Source organism: Onychomys torridus, chromosome 18, assembly GCF_903995425.1.
Source record: "Onychomys torridus chromosome 18, mOncTor1.1, whole genome shotgun sequence".
Classification (NCBI taxonomy): Eukaryota; Metazoa; Chordata; class Mammalia; order Rodentia; family Cricetidae; genus Onychomys; species Onychomys torridus.
The window spans coordinates 45,157,329-45,177,770 of record NC_050460.1 but is presented as its reverse complement, the minus strand read 5'-3'; the positions used below and the strand labels follow the sequence as shown (position 1 = coordinate 45,177,770).

Here is a 20,442-nt window from a genome sequence, read left to right as displayed (position 1 = left end):
TCAGATTCACGAGAATGATGTGAGGCTTGTCGCCCATAACCACACAAAGTGTGTGCAAAGAATGCCAAATTCATTCAGGCAGTAAGTGGACTGAATTCCAGGCGAAGAGCGAAAGGGATTACAAAATTCCACCTACCAAACCGGGTTGAAAGAATGAAAGAATAAAGAAGCCATGTAATTTAAATCCATGGAAGGAAGGCCCGGGGGAGAATTCATCCTAAGTGTGGAGCTGCGAGTTTTGCTAATAAACCAATTACTTTTTAAAGGGAGAACATGCTTTAGGCCCTAAATTCAATCCGCAGCTATTAAAAGAAAGGGAAGACTTTAGGGGCTTATAGTAACAATAGCATAGCTTCAGCAAAAGTCTCCAACCAGTAAACTATTAACTTACTTGTAAACACACACACACACACACACACACACACACACACACACACACACAGGTTTAGAGTTGCATCACTCGGCTCTATACCTTCAGCAACTATTTTCATTGTTCTGGGATTAGGCACAGCATCTGTGAAATGAATACCACCTTTTAGGGCTATGGAGACACAGTTGACATAGAGGTAAGAGGGTCAGGAGTTCAAGGATATCTTTGACTACCCAAGAACAAAGACAGTGATTTGCTACCCATACCTAGTGCCAGTAAGTTCTTCATAAACCCGAGCTATTATGGCTTCTGCAACATCTTTTGGTTTTCTTGTCTAGAATTACAATCATGGTGCGCCCCACCCCACCCCCCTTACTCTGAAGAATATTCTGGGTTAAAATCAGAAGAGTACTAAAGAAATTTAAGTAGGTTTGAAGATGAATTAAAGCTGTGAAGTGGAAGTTTCCATACCAGAAACTAAGTAATTGGCCTCCTGGCTCCAGTCTAAACACAGACAGACAGACAGACAGACAGACACACACACACACACACACACACACACACAAAATCTCATGGTTTATTAACTCATCCTTCTCCACTGCTAAGGTCCCTCCCAGCCCCACTCCACTCCTGATGGGCTTCCCAGTCTCTTTAGCACAAAGAAATCTTTGAACTGCTCATTGAAGGATGACTACAATTGTTATCCCCATTCACGTTTACAGCCTTCACCCGTCCTGCCTGGCCTATGACTAAACTGCATGTACAACTTTTTATGAGAACAGGGCATCAGATCCTACTATAGATGGTTGCGAGCCACCATGTGGTTGCTGAGAATTGAACTCAGGACCTCTGGGGTGCAGCCAGGGCTCTTAGCCGCTGAGCCATCTCTCCAGCTCCTGCTCTCTGTCTCTTACCCCAAGATTGCTCTCCACCTTCCCACAGATTTTTCCATGTGCCATTTGTGTTAAAACTTAAAAGGCCATAGGGGTGTCATGAGGAACCGTGGTACCAGCACGGAACCTCAAAAAACCTTGGTGTCGCCTGTGAAGCATCGTTTTCAGGAATACCAAACTCTCTAGAAAACGAAGTCAGCTGCCCTGAGCCCCTGATCTGTCCCTGGGTTTAATGGAGAGAAAAATTAAACACGGCAGGTAGGAAACCAATCAAAACCCCAGGCTGGGCCCGCCATCCTGCTGGGTATCTGCGGATCTGGGTACCCTCTGAGGCCGAACACGCGTTCTTTCTCATTGCATAATGCAAACATGGTGGACAAGAAAAGCCTTTCCCTGGTTTGGGGGGGGGGGGCGCGGCGGCGCAGAACCACGTGGCTCCGTCCACGCTGGGCGAGGGCGCGCCCTGAGATGGGATTTCCTCCCAGCGGAGCCGGAAAGAGCCTGAGCAAAACCGCGGCACCTCAGAACCGACTCACGCCCTCGCCAAGACGAGCGCCGAGGACCCGCGGGCGGTTGGGTCCGCCACGGAGTCGGCCACAGCCCGCGACCCGGGGTAAGGCCCCTAGTGCGCAGGTGCGCGTCGCCCCGCCCTCGCCGAGACCGGCCGAGATGAGTCAAGTCTCGCGAGAGCAGCGCGGCCGGCGGGGGCGCTCGGCCCCGCCCCCCTCCTCCTCCTCCGCCTCGCTCGCTCCCTCCCATCCCCCCTTGTCAGTGTCTGTGCTGCGCAGCTCCCCGAGCGGTTGTCAGGCGCCGGAGACGGTTGCCGAGGGGCGGGGGAAGGAAAAAAAAAAGAAAACCGTTGTCGGGAGTGCTCCCCGCGGACGAGCCCGCCGCCGTCCGTGCCCGCGAGCGTTGGCGTCGGCGTTACTAGCGCCTCCCCGGGTATCTGAAGTAGAAGGGGGTAGGTTGGGCCGGCGGTGCCGAGAGCCGAGGCGGGAGGAGGAGGAGGACGAGGAGGAGGAGGAGGACGAGGAGGCCGGCGGCGGGCGAGGGAGCGTGGCGGCGGCTGGCCTCCGGGGCTGTCTCCCGCCGCGCTCGCCCGCTCTTCCCCGCCGCTCGGCTGCCGCCATCTTGGGGCCGGTGGGCTGCCGGGGTCGCCTTCCCGCCTTTCCCGGCCCGGGCTGCTGGAAAGTGTTGGGAAGGCCGGGGGTTGGCCGCTGGGAGGTGGGTCCGAGCTCGGCGGGAGGGAGGAGGGGGGGCCGGAGGGGCCGGCGGGGCGAGCGGGACGCGCCCCCGGGTGGAAATGGCGCCCGGCGCGGCCCGGCCTCCCCCAGCGGCCCCGGTCCTCCGTGGTCTCGAAGGCGGGGACGGGTGGACGGTGCGGGGGGTTAACGACCTGGGCTGGCCGGGCTGCGGGGGACCGCTGACGCAGATTCCCGGGGTGAGACAGGTGGAGCTTGGGGAAAGGAGACGCGGGCGGCGACGGGGGCGCTCCGACTCCCCGGTGCAGGACAAAGGCGGACGCGGTCCTCCTTTGTAATTCCGCTGCTCGGCGGCCCCCGGGGCCCTTTCTCCGGGTCCGCCCCCCCCCCCCCCGGCCTCGGAGGCGGGGCGTCCCCTGGTTGTCGGTCTCTAGGGCAAGCTAGGTAAACCGGACAGTCTCCTGGACGAGGTAAAGGACGCCTAGCCGGGTCCCCCCCCAACACACACACATTAGATGTTTACCAAGAGTTTAATTTTGTAAGAGGAACGAGTGGCTTATCCGATAGGAATATAGGATGAAGTGGGTGTGTTTCCAAAAGGCCGGGTCCGGGTGGATAGTAAAGAAAGGTTTTACGTAGTTAATTCTCCCAAGAGTTGTTTTGTGTCGACTTGTAATTAAGGCCGGAAGTCCAGTATATTCGTTTTGATTTGATGGCTAGGATGTTGAAAACAAGTGTTGTTTTCAAACAGTGATGTTTTGAACAACAAAAGCCTAGCCTAATCGCGTGCTGGTGGAGGTGTTTGCGGGTCCTTCAGTCAGAACTGTGTGGGTAATTTTTCATTGAATATGGGTTAAAACGGAAAAAAGAACACCCTGGGTCTGGAAGTTAGCCTGCAGTAGTGCCCCTGCCACCTAGAAAAAGCAGATCCTTAATGGGCTTTTAAAATGCAAAGAACTCAGACTCTGCTGTAAAGAACTAAGTGATATGCCCACATTTTCTTGATTGGATTACCTTATAAACATCTTTTTTGTTTTTTTGAGACAGGCTCTTGATATTAGCTTGCAACTAGATATGTTCAGGAGGCTGCCCTCTTAACTCTCCTACAGCCCCCTGCCTCTGCCTACAAGATGGTTTTGTTTGGAGACAGGGTCTCTGTAGACTGTGCTGGCCTTGAGATTCGAGGATCTTGATGTTTCTGCCTCCAACTGCTGGGATGGCAGCTATGAGCCACCATACCTAGTTCATAACATCCATCAACTTCTGTTTAAAGTGGTATTTCTACAGATTTTAGTACGAGTTTTCAGAGTATCACAACTCAATTTTAGAAACACTTTTATAATTTCAAAAAGATGTGCATACTAAGTCATTCCATGTGCTGACCTGTTCTTTATTTCAGACCTTGGAAGTCACAGATCATGTTTATATTTTATAGATTTTTATGTTCTCGGGTTGTGTATAATTGAAATAGTATGTAGTCTTTTGTGACTAAAATTTTTGCTTCCTTTAGGAAACTAAAGTCTCAAAAATTTAGCCTCATTTTAACTGCTAGTATTTTTAATTGGTACTAACACTGGGAGGTTTTCTGGTAGTGTTTCACTGTTTACCCAGGCCAGCCTGAGACCCCTGGGCTCAACCCCCCTTTTTACTTTGGCTTCCACTCTAGCTGGGCTATAGGCAAGGGGCTGCACCTGGGACCCTCTTGGATTTGAGGGGGTGGTGTAACTCAGGTTGGTCTCCCAGTCTCAAGGTCTAGAATAGGGGGCCTGAGAACAGTTGGGATTCCAACAGCAGAGTAGTGATCAGTGGATAACAGTGTTGCAAAGAAAGGTTGAAGTAGATAGAGTATTCTAAATAGTAAACTGTTGCACAGCTCTGAAAGTTTTATTAGCAGCTTAGTGTTTTTCAGAGAATTTACAAACTTTATCATTGTTGATACTAGCAAAACTGGTGTGATAAGTCTTACACACACAAAAGAGCTTCTTCCCTTGCATTTGCTACTGAAATACCACTTTGCCCCCATTTATTTTATGAGTGTTCTGCTCGCATGGATGTGTGTGAAGCACATGCATGTATGGTGCCTGTAGAAAGCCCGAAGTGTCATATCCACAGGAACTGGGTTATACGAGGTTGTGATCACCGTGTGGGTGCAGGAGTGGCCATGCTCTCTGTGATGAAGAATGATAGTACTCACACCGAGGGAAGGACTCTCCTAGGCTGCTGTGGTAGCACCTGTAATCCCATTGCAGGGTCCAGTCCAGGTTAGAGAGCAAGACCCTGCCTTGGGTGGGGGCCAGTGTCACCACAAGAGAACTGCTCTAACCTAAGAGTTAAAGAAGAACTACCTCCACCTCAAGGAGGTTCGCTTTTGTGGTACTGGGGATTGAGCTGAGCCTGCAGCCTCATGCATGCTAGGTAGGCATTCTACCACTGAACTGTATTCTTGGCCCCTTTTTGTTTTTAAGAAAGTAGTGGAGATAGTAAAACATTTCTGAGCTTTTATTTCAAAGTTGATATGGTACTATCTTTCAGGGGCACTCTAGAATGGTATTAAACATCAAAACACCTTTAATATTTCTGTTTCCTTTCAGGGCCGAAATGGTTTTCAGATACGGTTGAGATTTTGTGGAGCATCTCAGTGGTCTTGCAGCAATGGTTCTCAGCCTGTGGGTTGACTAAGACCATTGGAAAACACAAATGTTAACAAATTGTAACAGTAGCAAAATTAGTTATGAAGTAGCAACAAAAATAATTTTATTGTTGGGGACTCATCACAACATGAACTGCATTAAAGGGTCAAAGTATTAGAAAGGTTGAGAACCCCTGCTTTACAGGGTCCATCTAGTCCAATTGTCAAAGGTGAATGTTTTTATCTGAAGCAGATCAGAACTACAGAATATAAATATTCTTGTAAAATACAGTAGTGGGTACCTATACCTCACTAACCTACTGCTGGTCTGTGTCTTGGTACACCCACCCCACCCCCCAACACACACACAGGATTTCTCTGTGTAGCCCTGGCTGTCCTGGAACTCACTTTGTAGACCAGGCTGTCCTGGAACTCACAGAGATCCACCTGTCTCTGCCTCCCCAGTGCTGGGATTAAAGGCATGTACCACCACCACCACCATCCAGCAACTACTGCTGTATTTTATCATGAATACCAGGCTCAGAAATTCTTTCAACTTTTTTTTGGGGGGGGGGTTGGTTTTTAGAGATAGGGTTTCTCTGTGTAGCTTTGTGCCTTTCCTGGACTAGCTCTGTAGACCAGGCTGGTCTCGAACTCACAGAGATCCACCTGCCTCTGCCTCCCCAGTGCTGGGATTACAGGCGTGCACCACCACCACCCGGCATCCCATGGTTTTTTGTTTGTTTTTTTTGTTTGTTTTTAAGGTAGCCTCACTATGTGGACTAGGCTGACTTTGAACTCACTGCCTCCCACATGCTGGGATTAAAGACATGTGCCACCATGTAGGGCCTGATGCTTTCTTTTAAATCAAGTGTGTCAAAGAATTAGCTATGTCTTTTTCTTTACCCCTTTGGTTTTTCGAGGCAGGGTTTCTTTCTGTAGCTTTGGAGCCTGTCCTGGAACTCGCTCTGTAGACCAGGCTGGCCTCAAACTCACAGAGATTGGCCTGGCTCTGCCTCCCGAGTGCTGGGATTAAAGGTGCGCGCCACCACCGCCCAGCTAGCTATGTCAGTTTTTAAATTGTGTTTTCACCATTTTGGTTCTGTCAGGAGTGGTACCTTTTCATGGACTTTGCTTTAAGATGGGCCTGGATTTTCTCTCAGCAGGGTTTGAGGTTCAGTCACTTTTACACAAACACACATGCAGATGACATACACATGTAGAGATTAATAGTCACTGGTAGAGAAATTACACTGGCTTTCCTTAATGCATGTATTATTTGGGGAGAGATGGTTAGGATGTAATCCAACAGTTGGCACATGGTAGACATTTAGTCTGTCATTGAGCTATATCCTTGGGTTCGTTGATGTATGAGTTGTAGAAGAAATCTGTTCCCTTTTTTCCTCCCCTGGTTTTTGGAAACGGTGTATCTGTGTAGCCCCAGCTGTCCTGGAACTTAGTTGTAGACCAGGCTGTCTTGGAACTCAGAGATCTGCCTTCCTCTGCCTCCCAAGTGCTGGAATTAAAAGAGGTGTACTACCACCACCCAGCTTCCTTTGTTTATTTTGGTTTTTCAAAACAAGGTTTCTCTGTGTAACAGTCCTGGCTGTCCTGGAACTCACTTTGTAGTCCAGGCTGACCTGGAACTCAGAGATCTACCTGCCTCTGCCTCCTGAGTGCTGGGATTAAAGGCATGCACCACTGCCCGGCAGAGTCTGGCCTTGAACTACTGAACCTCTTGCCTCAACCTCCCAGGGCTAGGGTTGTGGGAATGTGCTACTACATGATTTTAAGAAAATTAGAATTGTTACTCTGTAGATGTTGCCTCTAATGGATGATACGGAATTAAGCATTAGTGAATGGTGTTGATATACCTTCAAGCCTAATCAAGTGAAAAAAATTGTTTTGTTGCTAAGGAAGGAGGGGGTGGGGGAAAGATTGGAATATTCAGGTGAGTAGGATTCCTACAGCTGAATAGTGAAGTAAGCAAGGGCTGGTAAGTTTCCACAGCTGCGGAACTTCTGCGTTAGTCTAAAAATATTCTGGGATTTTAAAAGGAAAGAGCCGCCTCTAGGGAAGGGTTCTAGCTAGGTTGTGTGTTCCTTGGAGGATGGAGGGGGCTTCACACTGTGCTTTTTAAATACCATGTGAGTCTCAATGTGTTACTTTTGGGTAAACTTTGTTTAAACCTGCTTGACTAAAAAAAGATAAGGAGTTGAGCATGATGTGGAGTGGTGACATTTCCCTTTAATTCCAGCTCTCCAGGGCTGAGAGGCAGGCAGGTATCTGGGATTCAAAGCCAGCCTGGTTCTTGGTCACTCTGTCTTAACAACCCCCTCAACCACCCCAAAAAAAGATGTTACTGTTGAAGGTACTCATTTGAGTGTATGTTGAGGAGCAGTACCCTTGTAGTCCCAGCTAGTCTCAAACTCCAGATCCTTCTATCATATTTCGCATAGCATTTGGTTTTGAGTAGCCTTTTACTTGTTTTTGAAACAGTGTCTGGTACAACCCAGGCTACCCTCCAGTTGCTGGTGTAGTCAAAGATGACCTTGAAGTCTACCTGGCTACTGTCTTTTTTTTTTTTTTTTTTTTTTTTTAAACACTCAAACCTCAATATGAATAGACATCTATACTATATACCTTTCATGTGATTATTCTTAAACATTTTGTATTTGGGCAGGTGACTTAGCTAATCTTAGCACTCACAGCTGAGGCAGGACTGCTTGAAGTTCAAGGCTAACCTGGGCTACCAAGTTAGACCCTTGGTTTGGAAACAGAAACAAGCTAAGTATAGTGGGTACACTGACACCATGTCTGCAAAACAAAAAAGAAATTGCATAGTGTGGGTCAATAGTGAAGTCTGAAAAGTTTAAAAAAAAAAAAAAAGAATGAGGAAAGGATGAATGTGTTACAACAAATCTTACTCTGGTGGTAGAATTGTTCAAGCTTTTATTAGACCGTCAGGGTGGTTTGGTAGAAGAGGGGTGAGTTTCATTACCTTTCCCTACCCCACCCCAAAGTAGAGTGGTAATAGGGTACTGTTGCTGATTGTTGTAGGAGTCACCTTGCATGCATTCTGGGCTGTGACACTTGGGAGAGGTGTTCAGTCTTGGTCAGTGTGTTGTGATTGACTGCTTTATGTGCTTGTTTGTTTCCATAGCATTTCAGTGACGCACTAGTGAAATGGATTGGGTCATGAAACATAATGGTCCAAATGACGCTAGTGATGGGACAGTGCGACTTCGAGGACTGCCATTTGGTTGCAGCAAAGAGGAGATAGTTCAGTTCTTTCAAGGTACTCTAGAACTAGTCAAAGTTTAGTAGTAGTTTAATTATGTGTTTTTGATTAGATGGTTTTTAATTTATAAACCCATTTGATTTTGCTGTGAACTTTGTGATAATCTGGGTTATATAATAAAATGGGAAATGTGCTCCAGTTAATATTCAATAGAGAATGTGTAGGCTATGTAAACATTGATTGATGTACAGTATAGTTAACTAAGAATAACTGTGATGACGTGGGCTGTGAGTTAGCATTGGGAGCACAGTTAAATGATTTGTGGGTTTTTCATGTAGTGGGTTTTTAGAAGTATAATTTTAAAACACTAGTCACAGAAAATATTTAATCCAGTGATATTTGAAAAATATTCCATTTGTATTATGGGGTGATGGGAAACTAAGCGTTTTGTTTTGTTTTGTTTAGACTTGTTTTAAATATTTGATTCAGATGGGAATGTTTCAGCCTTTAACACTGTTCCCCTTGATGGGGTATTTGTCCTTGGGTTAAAGGGTTGGAAATCGTGCCAAATGGGATAACATTGACGATGGACTACCAGGGGAGAAGCACAGGGGAGGCCTTCGTGCAGTTTGCTTCAAAGGAGATAGCAGAAAATGCTCTGGGGAAACACAAGGAAAGAATAGGGCACAGGTGGGGATGGAGAGTTTGGGATGGCGTTCAATTTTTATTTTTGGGGGTTGTGGGTCACTATTGCTTAAATGGGGGGGTAACCATAACATTTTTCTGGGGTAGTTTTAAAGAATTGATAAATTACCTATATTTAACATGGAAACTACAGATTTGGGTGGGGAATTAATGCTAATAGTTTAAATTAAAATTAGATTGTTTCCATTTCTTTGTAGGACGTTGTTAAATTTGTTTTTGTATAATCACTTGTTTTTCTTACATACCTATCTTGTACTAAAGGAAACAAACTAAAAATATATTCATAATTCAGTGTTTTCAAATGACTCATTTGTCTCTGTAAAACTTAAATAATTAAATATTTAAGTTTGTAGGTGTAAAAATGTTACCTTATGGTTTATTTAGACAATTTAAATTGGGTTATGTACCTAGATATAGACAAACTTATTGCATTTTGCCCAGTATCTAATTTACTTTCTAATACATCTATGCTGAAACTTGTACTTTAAACCTTTTTACATAGGTATATTGAGATCTTCAGGAGTAGCAGGAGTGAAATCAAAGGATTTTATGATCCACCAAGAAGATTGCTGGGACAGCGACCGGGACCATATGATAGACCAATAGGAGGAAGAGGGGGTTATTATGGAGCTGGGCGTGGAAGTATGTATGACAGAATGCGCCGAGGAGGTGATGGATATGATGGTGGTATGTGTATCTAATGAACAAAGGTTCTGTTGTCATTTTCTTGATGTTCCTGACACTTTGTCAAGAAATACAGAAATGGCAGTAATTTCAGTACCTACAAGGTTTTAAAACCTGTTCATGAAATTATGGGATTTCCACTGTGGAACTTGATTGATGCACATATTAACACCTAGAAAACAATGTAGAAATAAAAATAAAGATAACTGGCATGTTTCTTCTTGGCATAACAATGAAATTTGGTTTTCATGTTGTGTTTGAATTTATCCTGTGGATGTTTGCATTCCCATCAAGGGTTAACTGCTTTTCTCATATGCAGTAAGCTGAAAACTTACTTAATGAAGAAGCTAAGACTGTTGACCACAAATGATTTTGTAAACTAGCCTACAAAATAAGGTGCTCAGAATGGTATTTCTTTTCCCTTGCATTTGCACAGGCTATGGAGGTTTTGATGACTATGGTGGCTATAATAATTATGGCTATGGAAATGATGGCTTTGATGACAGGATGAGAGACGGAAGAGGTAAACTAGAAAATTGTCATGCTGTTGTCTTTGTAAGGATCTGGTAGTAATTAGGCAACTTTGATAGGTTAATGGAAACTTGTGTCACTGCACTGCCGTGTTGATTTACATGTCTATACTTACATGAACGCACATGGTTTATAATCTAGGCATGGGAGGACATGGCTATGGTGGAGCTGGTGATGCGAGTTCAGGTTTCCATGGTGGTCATTTTGTGCACATGAGAGGGCTGCCTTTCCGTGCGACTGAAAATGATATTGCTAATGTAAGTGGTGTATAGTGGGTTATTTTTTATTTATTATTCTTGGCGGGGAGGTCTCATTGTAGCCCAAACTGGATTAGAATTTAAAAGTCCTAACTTGACTTCGAGCATGTTGGAAATACAAGCAGCCACACTGCCTTATCTCTTTTATTAAGATTCAGACTAAGCTTGTCACTTAGTGATAGATTATTTGCTTAATATGCACATAGGTATTTGTGCCCATCATGTGCTGACCTACATGCCATTTTTAGGCAGTTTAAAAAAATGCATCAAAAAAAGCTCAGTTAAGATTACAGTCAATCTGGTAGGAATTTGCCTTTAGTAGTAGTGTCTGAAACAAGCCCAAACTTCGAAATACTCCTAACTATGCTCTGTCGTGGAGGTGTATCCCCAGTTTCACAATTTTCATTTAAAATTTAGTATTGCCTTACTTCAAAAGCAAGTACTTTGCATTTTAAAAAAAGTACTCCTTCCCTATGTGAGCCAAGTTGACCACCTCTGTAGCAAAGGATGACTTAACCTACCTCCACAATGCTAGAGCCTCTGCAGACCCTCGGTGGTTTACCTTAGTGGATTAGGGGGATTAAGGTGTGTGCTCGCTCTGATACCTGGGATTGACAAGTGAGTGACTTCTATGCAGTTCTTCTCACCACTCAACCCAATCCGAGCTCACATTGACATTGGAGCCGACGGCAGAGCAACAGGAGAGGCAGACGTAGAGTTTGTGACCCATGAAGATGCAGTGGCTGCCATGTCTAAAGATAAAAACAACATGCGTAAGTGGTATCTTTGGCATGCTTCTATTTTATAGGTGTGTGCAGTGTACAAAATCATTACTTGTTAAAATGTCTTTGGTAGATCCTAGGTCTTAAAATCATTTCACCTATTAATGTCTAGACTTGAATGGCTGCCTATACAATCCTGTATCTAGTCCTATACTTACGGATTAAATACTAGCTGATTGACCTTTAATTAGTACATTTGATCAAACATCCCTTTCTCTCCTATTCTTATCTTTTTCCACTCTTCTTTTTTTAAAGAACATCGATATATTGAACTCTTCTTGAATTCCACTCCTGGAGGTGGCTCTGGAATGGGAGGTTCCGGAATGGGAGGCTATGGCAGAGATGGAATGGGTATGTATAATTTTGTGTTTGAGATGGGGGCATCTTACTCTGTAGCTCAGGCTGGCCTGAAACTCATAATCCTCCTGCCTTGGTGCTTCAGCATATCCCTCCCAAACTTGGGTTCATAAACCTGGAATAGGCAGTGTTGGCTACTTTGAAAACCATCCTCTGTTACCTTTTTAATGTGCAGAAAATCAAGGAGGCTATGGCTCTGTCGGGAGAATGGGAATGGGGAACAACTACAGTGGAGGATACGGCACTCCTGACGGCTTGGGAGGTTACGGTAAGTCTGTTTGTAATGTGGCAATGTCTTTCACTTAAACTGTAACTATTGTAATGTGTATGGACGTCTGATGCTGGTTCTTAATGTCTTCTTAAGGTCGTGGTGGTGGAGGCAGTGGAGGTTACTATGGGCAAGGTGGAATGAGTGGAGGTGGATGGCGTGGGATGTACTGAAAACACCAACGTACAAGTCCCAACAACAGCATCTGTCTACTAGACTTTCTTACAGATTGAATTTCTTTTGTATTTCAAGAACTTTATAATGACTGAAGGAATGTGTTTTCAAGATATTATTTGGTAAAGCAACAGATTGTGATGGGAAAATCTGTTTTCTGTAGGTTTTATTTGTTGCATACTTTGACTTAAAATAAATTTTTATATTGAAACCACTGATGTTGCTACTTTTTATATATAAGTACTCTTAAAGATGTGCTGCCTTCCTAAGGTTTGGGATGATGTATTTTACTGTTAGCTCTACAAAAAGTAGCATAGTGCAATGTGAGAGGATAAGACTGCAAGTCTTAAGCAGACATCTAGGATAGAGCTTGAGTAGTTAGCTAACTTTCTCTCTTGGACATACTGTAAATAAAAAGCCTAAGGATGCATTCAGCTGGCTTCAGGAATATAAGTTCAGTTAATTCTGTATTTTCACCCGTATTTATCAAGCATAGCTCTGAATAATTTAAGGGGTATCTGGAATCTAAATAGTCCCAATTGTGTTATGAATTATGAACCCAGGGGGTGGGAATATTAGTTGAAATTACAGCCCTAGATTTTAAAATCCTCGTAGCACTTGACCAAGATACCAGAAATGTTCCCAAAATTTGAGTTTGTTGGAGTAGCTAAGAGTTTTCGATGGTGGCAGAAGAAGGTGGTGTAAATATGCAGGTATTTACTGTGATGGGTGTGTTCTTACATGTGCTTTCAGTTTCTCACCCAAGAAAATGGGCTTTCAACTGTCTTAAGTGACTACACTAAGGAAAGTGTAAACAGTGCTGCATCTGATACTGGCTTTGAGTATGTAAGCTCTGTGTAGCAAGGAAACGGTGCTTTCTAATCTTATCACTTCATTCAATGTGGCTTTTCCCTAAATTGGCTAATGGATCAAATTGAAACCTCTCAGTGTGAACTCCATTATTGAACTTGTTACTTGTTTTTGCTAGAAATGTTATTCATGTAATAAATGTTAACATGGGAGATATGTTGTCTGTCCTAGAATGCTTTGTGTCAGTTATTGGTTATAATCACATTGCTAGAAAGTGTGGTGGCACATGCCTTTAATCCCAGCACTCGGGAGGTAGGGGCAAGTACCATTGGATGCCAAATTGAGATTTCTGAGAAAGTGATTGTAAAAGGAGTGCCACAGCTTGTTACTGGAGCCCCTAGTCCTGAAACAGTGAGTTTCTGTCTTTGGTTTGGGACTGAAGGTTTCACCTAGAGCCTATACACTCATGAGCTAGTCTGCATGCCGGTCACAGGGGTCAAAAGCACTTCAAGGGTTACCTTCTTAAATCTCAAAGGAGGTGGCTGGAGAGATGATTCAGTGGTTAAGAGCACTTGCTGTTCATTCAGAGGACCTGAGTTTGGTTCCCAGCACCCACATCGGGCAGATCACAACTCACTGTAGCTCCAGTGAATCCAGTACCTTTTTCTGGCCTCCTAGGCCACCTGCACACATGTGGCATACACTCACACAGACACACATAGACAGATAAAAACAAATCTTTAAAACAATAAAAGTAATTGTTAATTTCTCAAAACTTCGTTTTATAAAAGTCACATTTATTTTAAAAACATACAGATTTGAATTACAATTCCTTGGCACCATGATCATATCTTTGTGGGAGTGCTGGCTAGGGTAAGTAAGGAATGACAGCAGCTTGGGGGAATGTTTTGTAATGAATGGAGTATCCTAAACTCAGATTGTGTGATTTTGTTTGGTGGTAGTGCTGTGGATTGAGAACCCAGGGCTTTACCATCCACAGTAAGCAAACATTTTACCACTGAGCTATAGCCTCATCCCAGACAGTGGGGATAAAGTTAATGCTGCCCCAGAAAAGGTCCATGTTTCTGACAGAAAGCACATAATGAAGTATTTGGAGTTTTTTCATTTATGCTCACTTTTAACAGTCACAAAATGTTATTAGTCTATATTCTTGAAGCATTTTGTATTGATGGAGATAATTTTTATTTTTCTAGTTTTTGAGCCAGGTGTTCACTGTTTTATATATCTGGAGCTCTAGGGATGAACCATGCTGGCCTTGAACTTGTGGCCTTCCTGCCTTCTGCCTTCCCATCTTAATTCTGTTTTAAGGCCATTTCTGTCAGTACTCAACACATGACATCTGCGGCCGGGAGGAGGGGGTGTAGCTCAGTTGGTAGAATACCTAGCCAAGCTGCACACAGCCAGGGGTTCCATCCCCAGCACCACATAAAACAGCACACAGTTGTAATCTCAGCAGTTGGGAGGTGTGGAGGTCAGAGAATCAGTTTATGGTTATCTGCTACACACCAAGTTAGAGGCCAACTTGGGTTCCAGGAGTCCCTGTTTCCAAAACGGGATGCCTCAAAATCTGGTGTATCTAATTTAAGTTGACCCCAGGAGCTGGTGAAAATACTGGTTTTGTCATTTTGGCAATTTATAAAATTTACTGAAATATAACAGATGAAAAAAGATCCTGAAGAATTAGGATCAGGAAAGTTGCCCAATCACTAAACTGTCTTTAGGAATGTAAAATCTCTGTGGAGAGCTTATAGACTTAAAAGTGCAAGACTAGAAATTAATATATTTAAGATCCTGAATGGTCATGGTTTAAGTAACTTAATGTTTTTCTTCTGGAAAAGAAACTATCCGCCTAAGAACATAGCATAAAGGTACTTGATACATAGGGTGAAATTCTACTATGGATAGGTGTAAACACTGGAATGTAATGCTAAATGTTTCTTAAGAGAATTGGGGGATGGGGGCACTTAATTATGTCATAGCATAGGCAGAGTTTTAAATGCTCTTTTTTGTTGTTGTTGTTGTTGTTGTTATTGTTTCAGTATTTTGAGACAGGGTTTCTCTGTGTAGTTTTGGAGCCTGTCCTGGATCTCGCTCTGTAGACCAGGCTGGCCTCGAACTCACAGAGATCGGCCTGGCTCTGCCTCCAGAGTGCTGGGATTAAAGGTGTGCACCACCACCGCCCGGCTAAATGCTCTAATTTTTAATGTTTAGAATCTTTAAAAGCCTGTGGGGCCTTTGGGATCCAACCCTTTATAAAAAGTAGCATCTGTAAAACAAGGATGGTGGTTATATATAACATTCCTTAAAGTAGAAGGGAAAGCTGGTCCTTTAATCCACTATATGAAAGGTGTAGGCAAGCAAAAAGAAAGGTATGGGGAAAAACTATTGGCCTTTCCCATTGTAGACGAGGGGAAAAGAACAAATAAATACAATTAAATTAGAATCTTACCAGACAAGGAAGACATACAGGCCTCATGTGGAGGCACACACCTATGACCCCAGCACTTCAAAGCTGAGGCAAGGAAGTCTTATGAGTTCATGGTCAAAATGGACAACTTTGTTTCAACCTTGTTTCAAAAAAAGGATGTTCAATTGGCATATTATCACAAAGCGAGTGCATTTCCAGTCTTCCTCTGAGAATTGTGAAGCTTTAAAGTGCATTAAGAGAATTACAGGCACCATCAGGTGCTAACTTGACAGTTAAACAAACTGTGGCCTTGTTCTCAAGAAGGCCTCTAGAAGATAAGGCAAATGTGCATTATTAGCTCTGCTATCTGGCCTTTCCTTAAGAGTTACATGACTGTTCCAAGTAGTGATAAAACATGCTATCTTAAAATCTGAGTAAGTGCAGAAACGGAATACTAACTATACAACTTAGAGTCTCCTGGGTGTTAGCTGGAGGAGAGGCACAGTGCTGACTGGACACTTGGTCCTCACACTCACGGCAGGTGCTTCTGTGCAGGAAGATTGAGTTCTAGTGTCACGGCACATTAGAGGAGCATCTCTGAATGAGTATTGCATGACAGGAATCACAGACTCGCACTGGCTTTGGTGAAGAAGGCAAAGGTAGCTCGTTGTCAGAGCAGGCATTACAGAAAATTTCCCCACAGTTTCTACAGTGGTGCTATTAAATGGAAAATTGGGAAGAAAAAAACTTGAGTTAGAAGCCCTTTTTGTTGCCAAAATGTTTGGGCTCACTTTCACCCCCTCTTACCTTTCTTTTGGAGAGTGAAAATTCCTTCTCACAAAGCTTACAGTGTGTTGCCTCTTTGTCTTTCAGCCAGACCAGTCCCTAATAGGAAAAGATGAATGTTTGTGTTCACATCAGTTAACACTTGCACTTAGCTAAAAGCATGAAACAGAAAAGGCAGAATTCCTATGATTGATCATTTTTCAGGGAGCCACTTCTGTTCAGAATAAAGGAACTCAAGAACGAAGGTACCAGGCTCAGGCCATATAGCTCTCATAGAAAGGTCAGAGTTACTTAGAAATGTCAGGACAGAGGGGCCAAGGCCAGATGTGGGCAGGGGGCCAGACTTCCAAGACAAAGTAATGAGCTACCTAACTCTTTGGGGGACATTTGATAGAGGTGCTATGCTGTCGTCATAGAAGAATGAGAAGACTCTGGTGTTAAATGAAGTGACAGGCAGTTGACAACAGGAGAAAGAATAGGGTGTGGTGATGACTGCCTTTAGTCCCGGCACTCCTGAGTTTGAAGCCAGGCAGGGTTATAGTGAGATCCTATCTAGAAAAAAAGCTTTTCTGAGGAAAAGATGTCCCCCACATCCATAGCAAGGTGAGAAAACATGCTACAGCGTGGCTCAGTGGTACAGTTCCATTGCCAGCTCTACAGAGGGAGGCCTTAGTGGTTGCCCATTGTTTTGAATGCAGAGCTAGATGCCCAAGGGAAGAGCTGCAAGAACTGGAGGCAGCTCCCTTTGGAGCAGCAGCTAAGGTGGGTTAAAGGCAAGAGAGCAAACATTTCGGTTATTTGAAATCTTTTTAGAATGGGGGCTGGGGCAATGGCTCAGTCATTAAGAGTGCTGCTGCTCTTCCACAGGACCCAAGTTCAATTCCCAGCATCCATGTGGCTCAATCTTCTGTAACCCCAGTTCCGGAGAGATCCAACACATTCTTTTTAAAACTGGTTCAGAGTGCTGGCTGGCATTACATAACCTAGGCTCCAGGACTTTTTGAATAACTATTTTCGTGTAACACTTGAATTAAAAAATTAAAGGGTAATTTGGAATAGAAAATCATCCCTTGACACTGAAGTGCTGACTTGATAATGCCTTGTCATAGGAGGATTCTTTCAGACACACCCAAAGTAACACATTCTAGACTTGTTAAAGCAGCTTGTATGCATCAGAAGCCTATTCTAGAAGGGTAAATTGAGAGTCATCAAGGATGTTATCTATTAAAGTAGCACTATGATGTCATTTTTTCATCCAGATCATTAATACATCCTTTAGCGGGCACTAAGTAATCCATTTCCATCTTTTAAAATATTTCAGTAAGAACAGAGATGGTAGTCTTCATCCCAGTCCCCCGGGAGGCAGAGGAAGGCAGATCTCTGTGAATTCCAGGACAGCCAGGGCTACAGAGAAACCCTGTCTCAAAAAAGCAAAAGAAAAATGAAGAAAGAATAGCATCACCCACTCCCGTTCAGTGCTGCCACCTCTGGACTCTGGGACTTGTATACACCCTGCTGGTGCTGGGACCAGACCAAGGCCTTCCCCACACCCCTGTCTCCCAAACAGTTGAGCTTTCAGCAGCACTGACAAACCTTTTTACTCACCTGTAATGCTTGGTTGGCTTCTTTTATGTCGTCTATTTTAAGTTTGGATCTAAAAACATTACAAAGAGGTCCAAATTTTAGTATGCATGTAAATACAGAAAACCTGATATTTCATTGGAAAGGTGTTGATTTTTCATTGCATATCATTTTAGATTGTAACAACCTCCAGCTAAGGGGATATTTTGTATTTTCTTCTAAATGTCCTAAAAAAAAAAATCAGTGAGACTTCCACAACTTGATTTTGGTTTTTGTTGAGATAGTCTCACAATCTACAACTAGATTTCTCAAAAGCTTCACTGTGTGAAAGGGTCTCTGGAAGTGCATGCACAAAGCCATATAAACCTGGGCGTGCGTGGTGGCAGACATCTGTAATCCCAGCACCTGGGAAGTTGCACAGCAGAAGATCAAAGTTCAAGGTCAAACTATAGTTGAACTTTAAACATGTTTGAATTTTCTCACGAAGAAATGATGTATCACATTTGAAGTGGCTGGCCATAGTGGCATACAGTACTTGGCAGACTGAGTCACTTGAGCCCAGAATTCCCACCAGCCTAGACAATAGAGCAGTATTCTTTCTCACAATGAGGGGGGAGGGGAAAACACAATCCTGAGATAAAACTGAAATGATGGTATTCTCACACATCTCCCCTCTCCGTTTCTCTAAAATATGTGAATGTGTTGCTTGCATGTATGTCTGTACCATGTGCATGCATGCCTGATGCCCAAAGGTCAGAAAGGCATCAGATCCCCAGCAACTGGAGTTAGAGGTGGTTGTGAGCCACTATGTGGGTGCTGGAAATTTAACCTAGGCCTTCTGCAAGAGCAACAAGTGCGCTTAGCCACTGAGCATCTCTCCAGCCCCTATTTCTTTGTTTTTTAAAGGCATGATCTCAACGCTGGTCCTTCTGTATGTAGCTGAGGATGACCTTGAATTCCTGATCTTCTACTTGCCAAGATTACAGCCACTTTCCTAGTTCTTATAGAATCCCAGTAACATTTTACTACAAGATCACATTGTGTCATGGTGAGATTTGACCCTTAAAGGCATAAAAACTACCTCTAATTCACACAAAACTGGCTCTGTCTCAAAATAGTCTGATAGCTATGAACATTTTCAAAATTCAACTCATGTTCTTCTGACAAAATTAAGCTTCTGGATTCTTTTATCACTGAAGAATTAAACAACAGTCTTTGCATTCACCTGCTGGAACCCTTCAGAACCAAGGTCTACTAAAATGCACAGAATTACTCAATCCCTTTAAGGAATCTAGTCTTTTTAGTGTCCCCACACTTGAGCCCCTCTGCACAGCTGATCTGGTACACTCATGTCTTCCATGAGTCTGTGGACTTGTAGCTGAAGGAAGGAGAGAGGGATTACTCGCAGAGTTTGCTGCCAAGTTCTTGCAGAGCCTGTTCTTGTTCATGGTATATTTTTTTCAACTGCTGATTTTCATCCTGGAGGTTGAGAAACTCCTTCAATAAAAAACAGAAACATAACTTTAAAAAAACCAAGAAACTCCCTATTGCATATATATCATTAATTAGGAAAGTATAAGTATCTTTGAGCTTTGTTCTCGGGAGGCTGAAGCATGACCTGATCCTGCTTCCATTTCCAAGTGTTGGGATTATAGGAATATTCTGTCATGCTTTAATGAGGAATTCTCAAATCCCCCCTCCCCCTCAATTTCACTCTTTTTAAAAAAGACTTATGTGTGTGAATGTATGTATGTGTACCATGTGCATGCCCGATACCCAGAGGTCAGAAGAGGGCATCGGATCTCCTGTAACTAGAGTTTAGAGATGGTTGTGAGCCACCACATGAATGCTGGGATTGTAGCCTCAACCTCCTGATCCTCCTGCCTCAGCCTACTCAGTGCTGCAATTACAGGTGCACACCACACCCAACTTAATCTTTTTATAAGAAACAATGTATCTGAAGCTTTTTCCTAGCTGTTTATATAATCAACTATTACCACACAACCTCCTTACTCATAGTCCTAAGATGACTAAGTGCATCCTGTTTTCTAATATGCATGTAAATTGTGTAAAGTATCTTGTTTTAAAAGGTGTGTGTACTTGTATGCAGGTGTTTGTGGAGGTTGGAAGACAACCCTGGTTGTACTTAGGACTGCCTACCACCTCCCTTGAGATAGGCAGGGTCTTTCAGTGACCTGAAGCTCATGAATTAGGTAGACTGGAGGCCAGTGAGTCTCAGGGATGCCTCCAGAGCTAGAATACAAGTCCTCCAAGAACTTTACTGACAGCCCCCAATCGTTTACATAAGTGCACAGGCTGGGAACAGTGGCTCATGCCTTAATCCCAGCACTCTAGAGGCTCAGACAGGATTGCCATGAGTTCAAGGCCAGCTTTTGCTACATAACAAGAGTTCAGAGACAGTCTGGGCTATCGTATGAAACCCCATTTCCAACAACAGTTAACATTTGTCAAGATATAAAGTTTAAAAGTTTTACCACTATTTACTTTTTTGAGACTAATGATTTGTTGGGTCTCATTTCTAAGATGAGCTAGGACATCTTTCTCCTTTTGAAGATCTTCTTGCAAAGTCTGCCTCCATTCCTTCTCAATCTTCAAATCCGTTTCCAGCTGCACCCTTGAATGGCAAACACAGAAGCTCAGTGTGTAGTTGGTCATTCCTAAGATAGGGTCTCATGTAGCCAAGACTAGCCTTTAAAACCAAATGCTCCTGCCTCCACCTCCTA

The 20,442-nt window shown here is 43.6% G+C and overlaps 2 protein-coding genes across 8 annotated transcripts in view; one reads left to right on the top strand and one right to left on the bottom strand.

The window, feature by feature from the left end:
• Positions 1-1,773: 1,773 nt before the first annotated feature.
• On the top strand, positions 1,774-13,119 carry Hnrnph3 (heterogeneous nuclear ribonucleoprotein H3). 7 transcript variants are annotated; one of them, XM_036167853.1, is made up of 10 exons: positions 1,774-1,876; positions 8,258-8,392; positions 8,887-9,025; positions 9,543-9,727; positions 10,161-10,247; positions 10,397-10,512; positions 11,150-11,285; positions 11,550-11,645; positions 11,827-11,919; positions 12,016-13,119. In XM_036167853.1, exons 2-10 carry the CDS (start codon positions 8,281-8,283, stop codon positions 12,090-12,092), a joined length of 1,041 nt encoding a protein of 346 aa, XP_036023746.1. In that variant the 5' UTR covers positions 1,774-1,876; positions 8,258-8,280; the 3' UTR covers positions 12,093-13,119. The 7 variants fall into 7 exon arrangements, with proteins under 7 accessions (XP_036023746.1, XP_036023744.1, XP_036023747.1 ...); XM_036167851.1 differs by lacking the exon at positions 1,774-1,876 and adding an exon at positions 2,008-2,205; XM_036167854.1 differs by lacking the exon at positions 1,774-1,876 and adding an exon at positions 2,009-2,224 and having other exon boundaries at positions 9,543-9,682.
• The window catches only part of Rufy2 (RUN and FYVE domain containing 2), a 39,172-nt gene continuing 26,418 nt past the window's right edge, over positions 7,689-20,442 (bottom strand). Inside the window, exons 12-17 of the mRNA XM_036167165.1 lie at positions 20,204-20,333; positions 19,101-19,195; positions 17,723-17,771; positions 16,139-16,216; positions 15,791-16,048; positions 7,689-11,264 (exon numbers count right to left, since the gene is read on the bottom strand). Coding sequence (XP_036023058.1) covers positions 15,905-16,048; positions 16,139-16,216; positions 17,723-17,771; positions 19,101-19,195; positions 20,204-20,333 — 496 coding nt within the window. The 3' untranslated portion in view covers positions 7,689-11,264; positions 15,791-15,904. The remainder of the gene's footprint in view (positions 11,265-15,790; positions 16,049-16,138; positions 16,217-17,722; positions 17,772-19,100; positions 19,196-20,203; positions 20,334-20,442) is intronic.

What these genes read in the sequence shown, in the direction of transcription:
- Hnrnph3 (XM_036167853.1), top strand. Translation starts at nt 8,281, where the DNA reads ATGGATTGGGTCATGAAACATAATGGTCCAAATGACGCTAGTGATGGG. An exon ending in CAGGATGAGAGACGGAAGAG is followed by an intron (nt 10,248 to 10,396) that starts GTAAACTAGAAA and finishes TTTATAATCTAG; the next exon opens with GCATGGGAGGACATGGCTAT. An exon ending in CTGAAAATGATATTGCTAAT is followed by an intron (nt 10,513 to 11,149) that starts GTAAGTGGTGTA and finishes ACTTCTATGCAG; the next exon opens with TTCTTCTCACCACTCAACCC.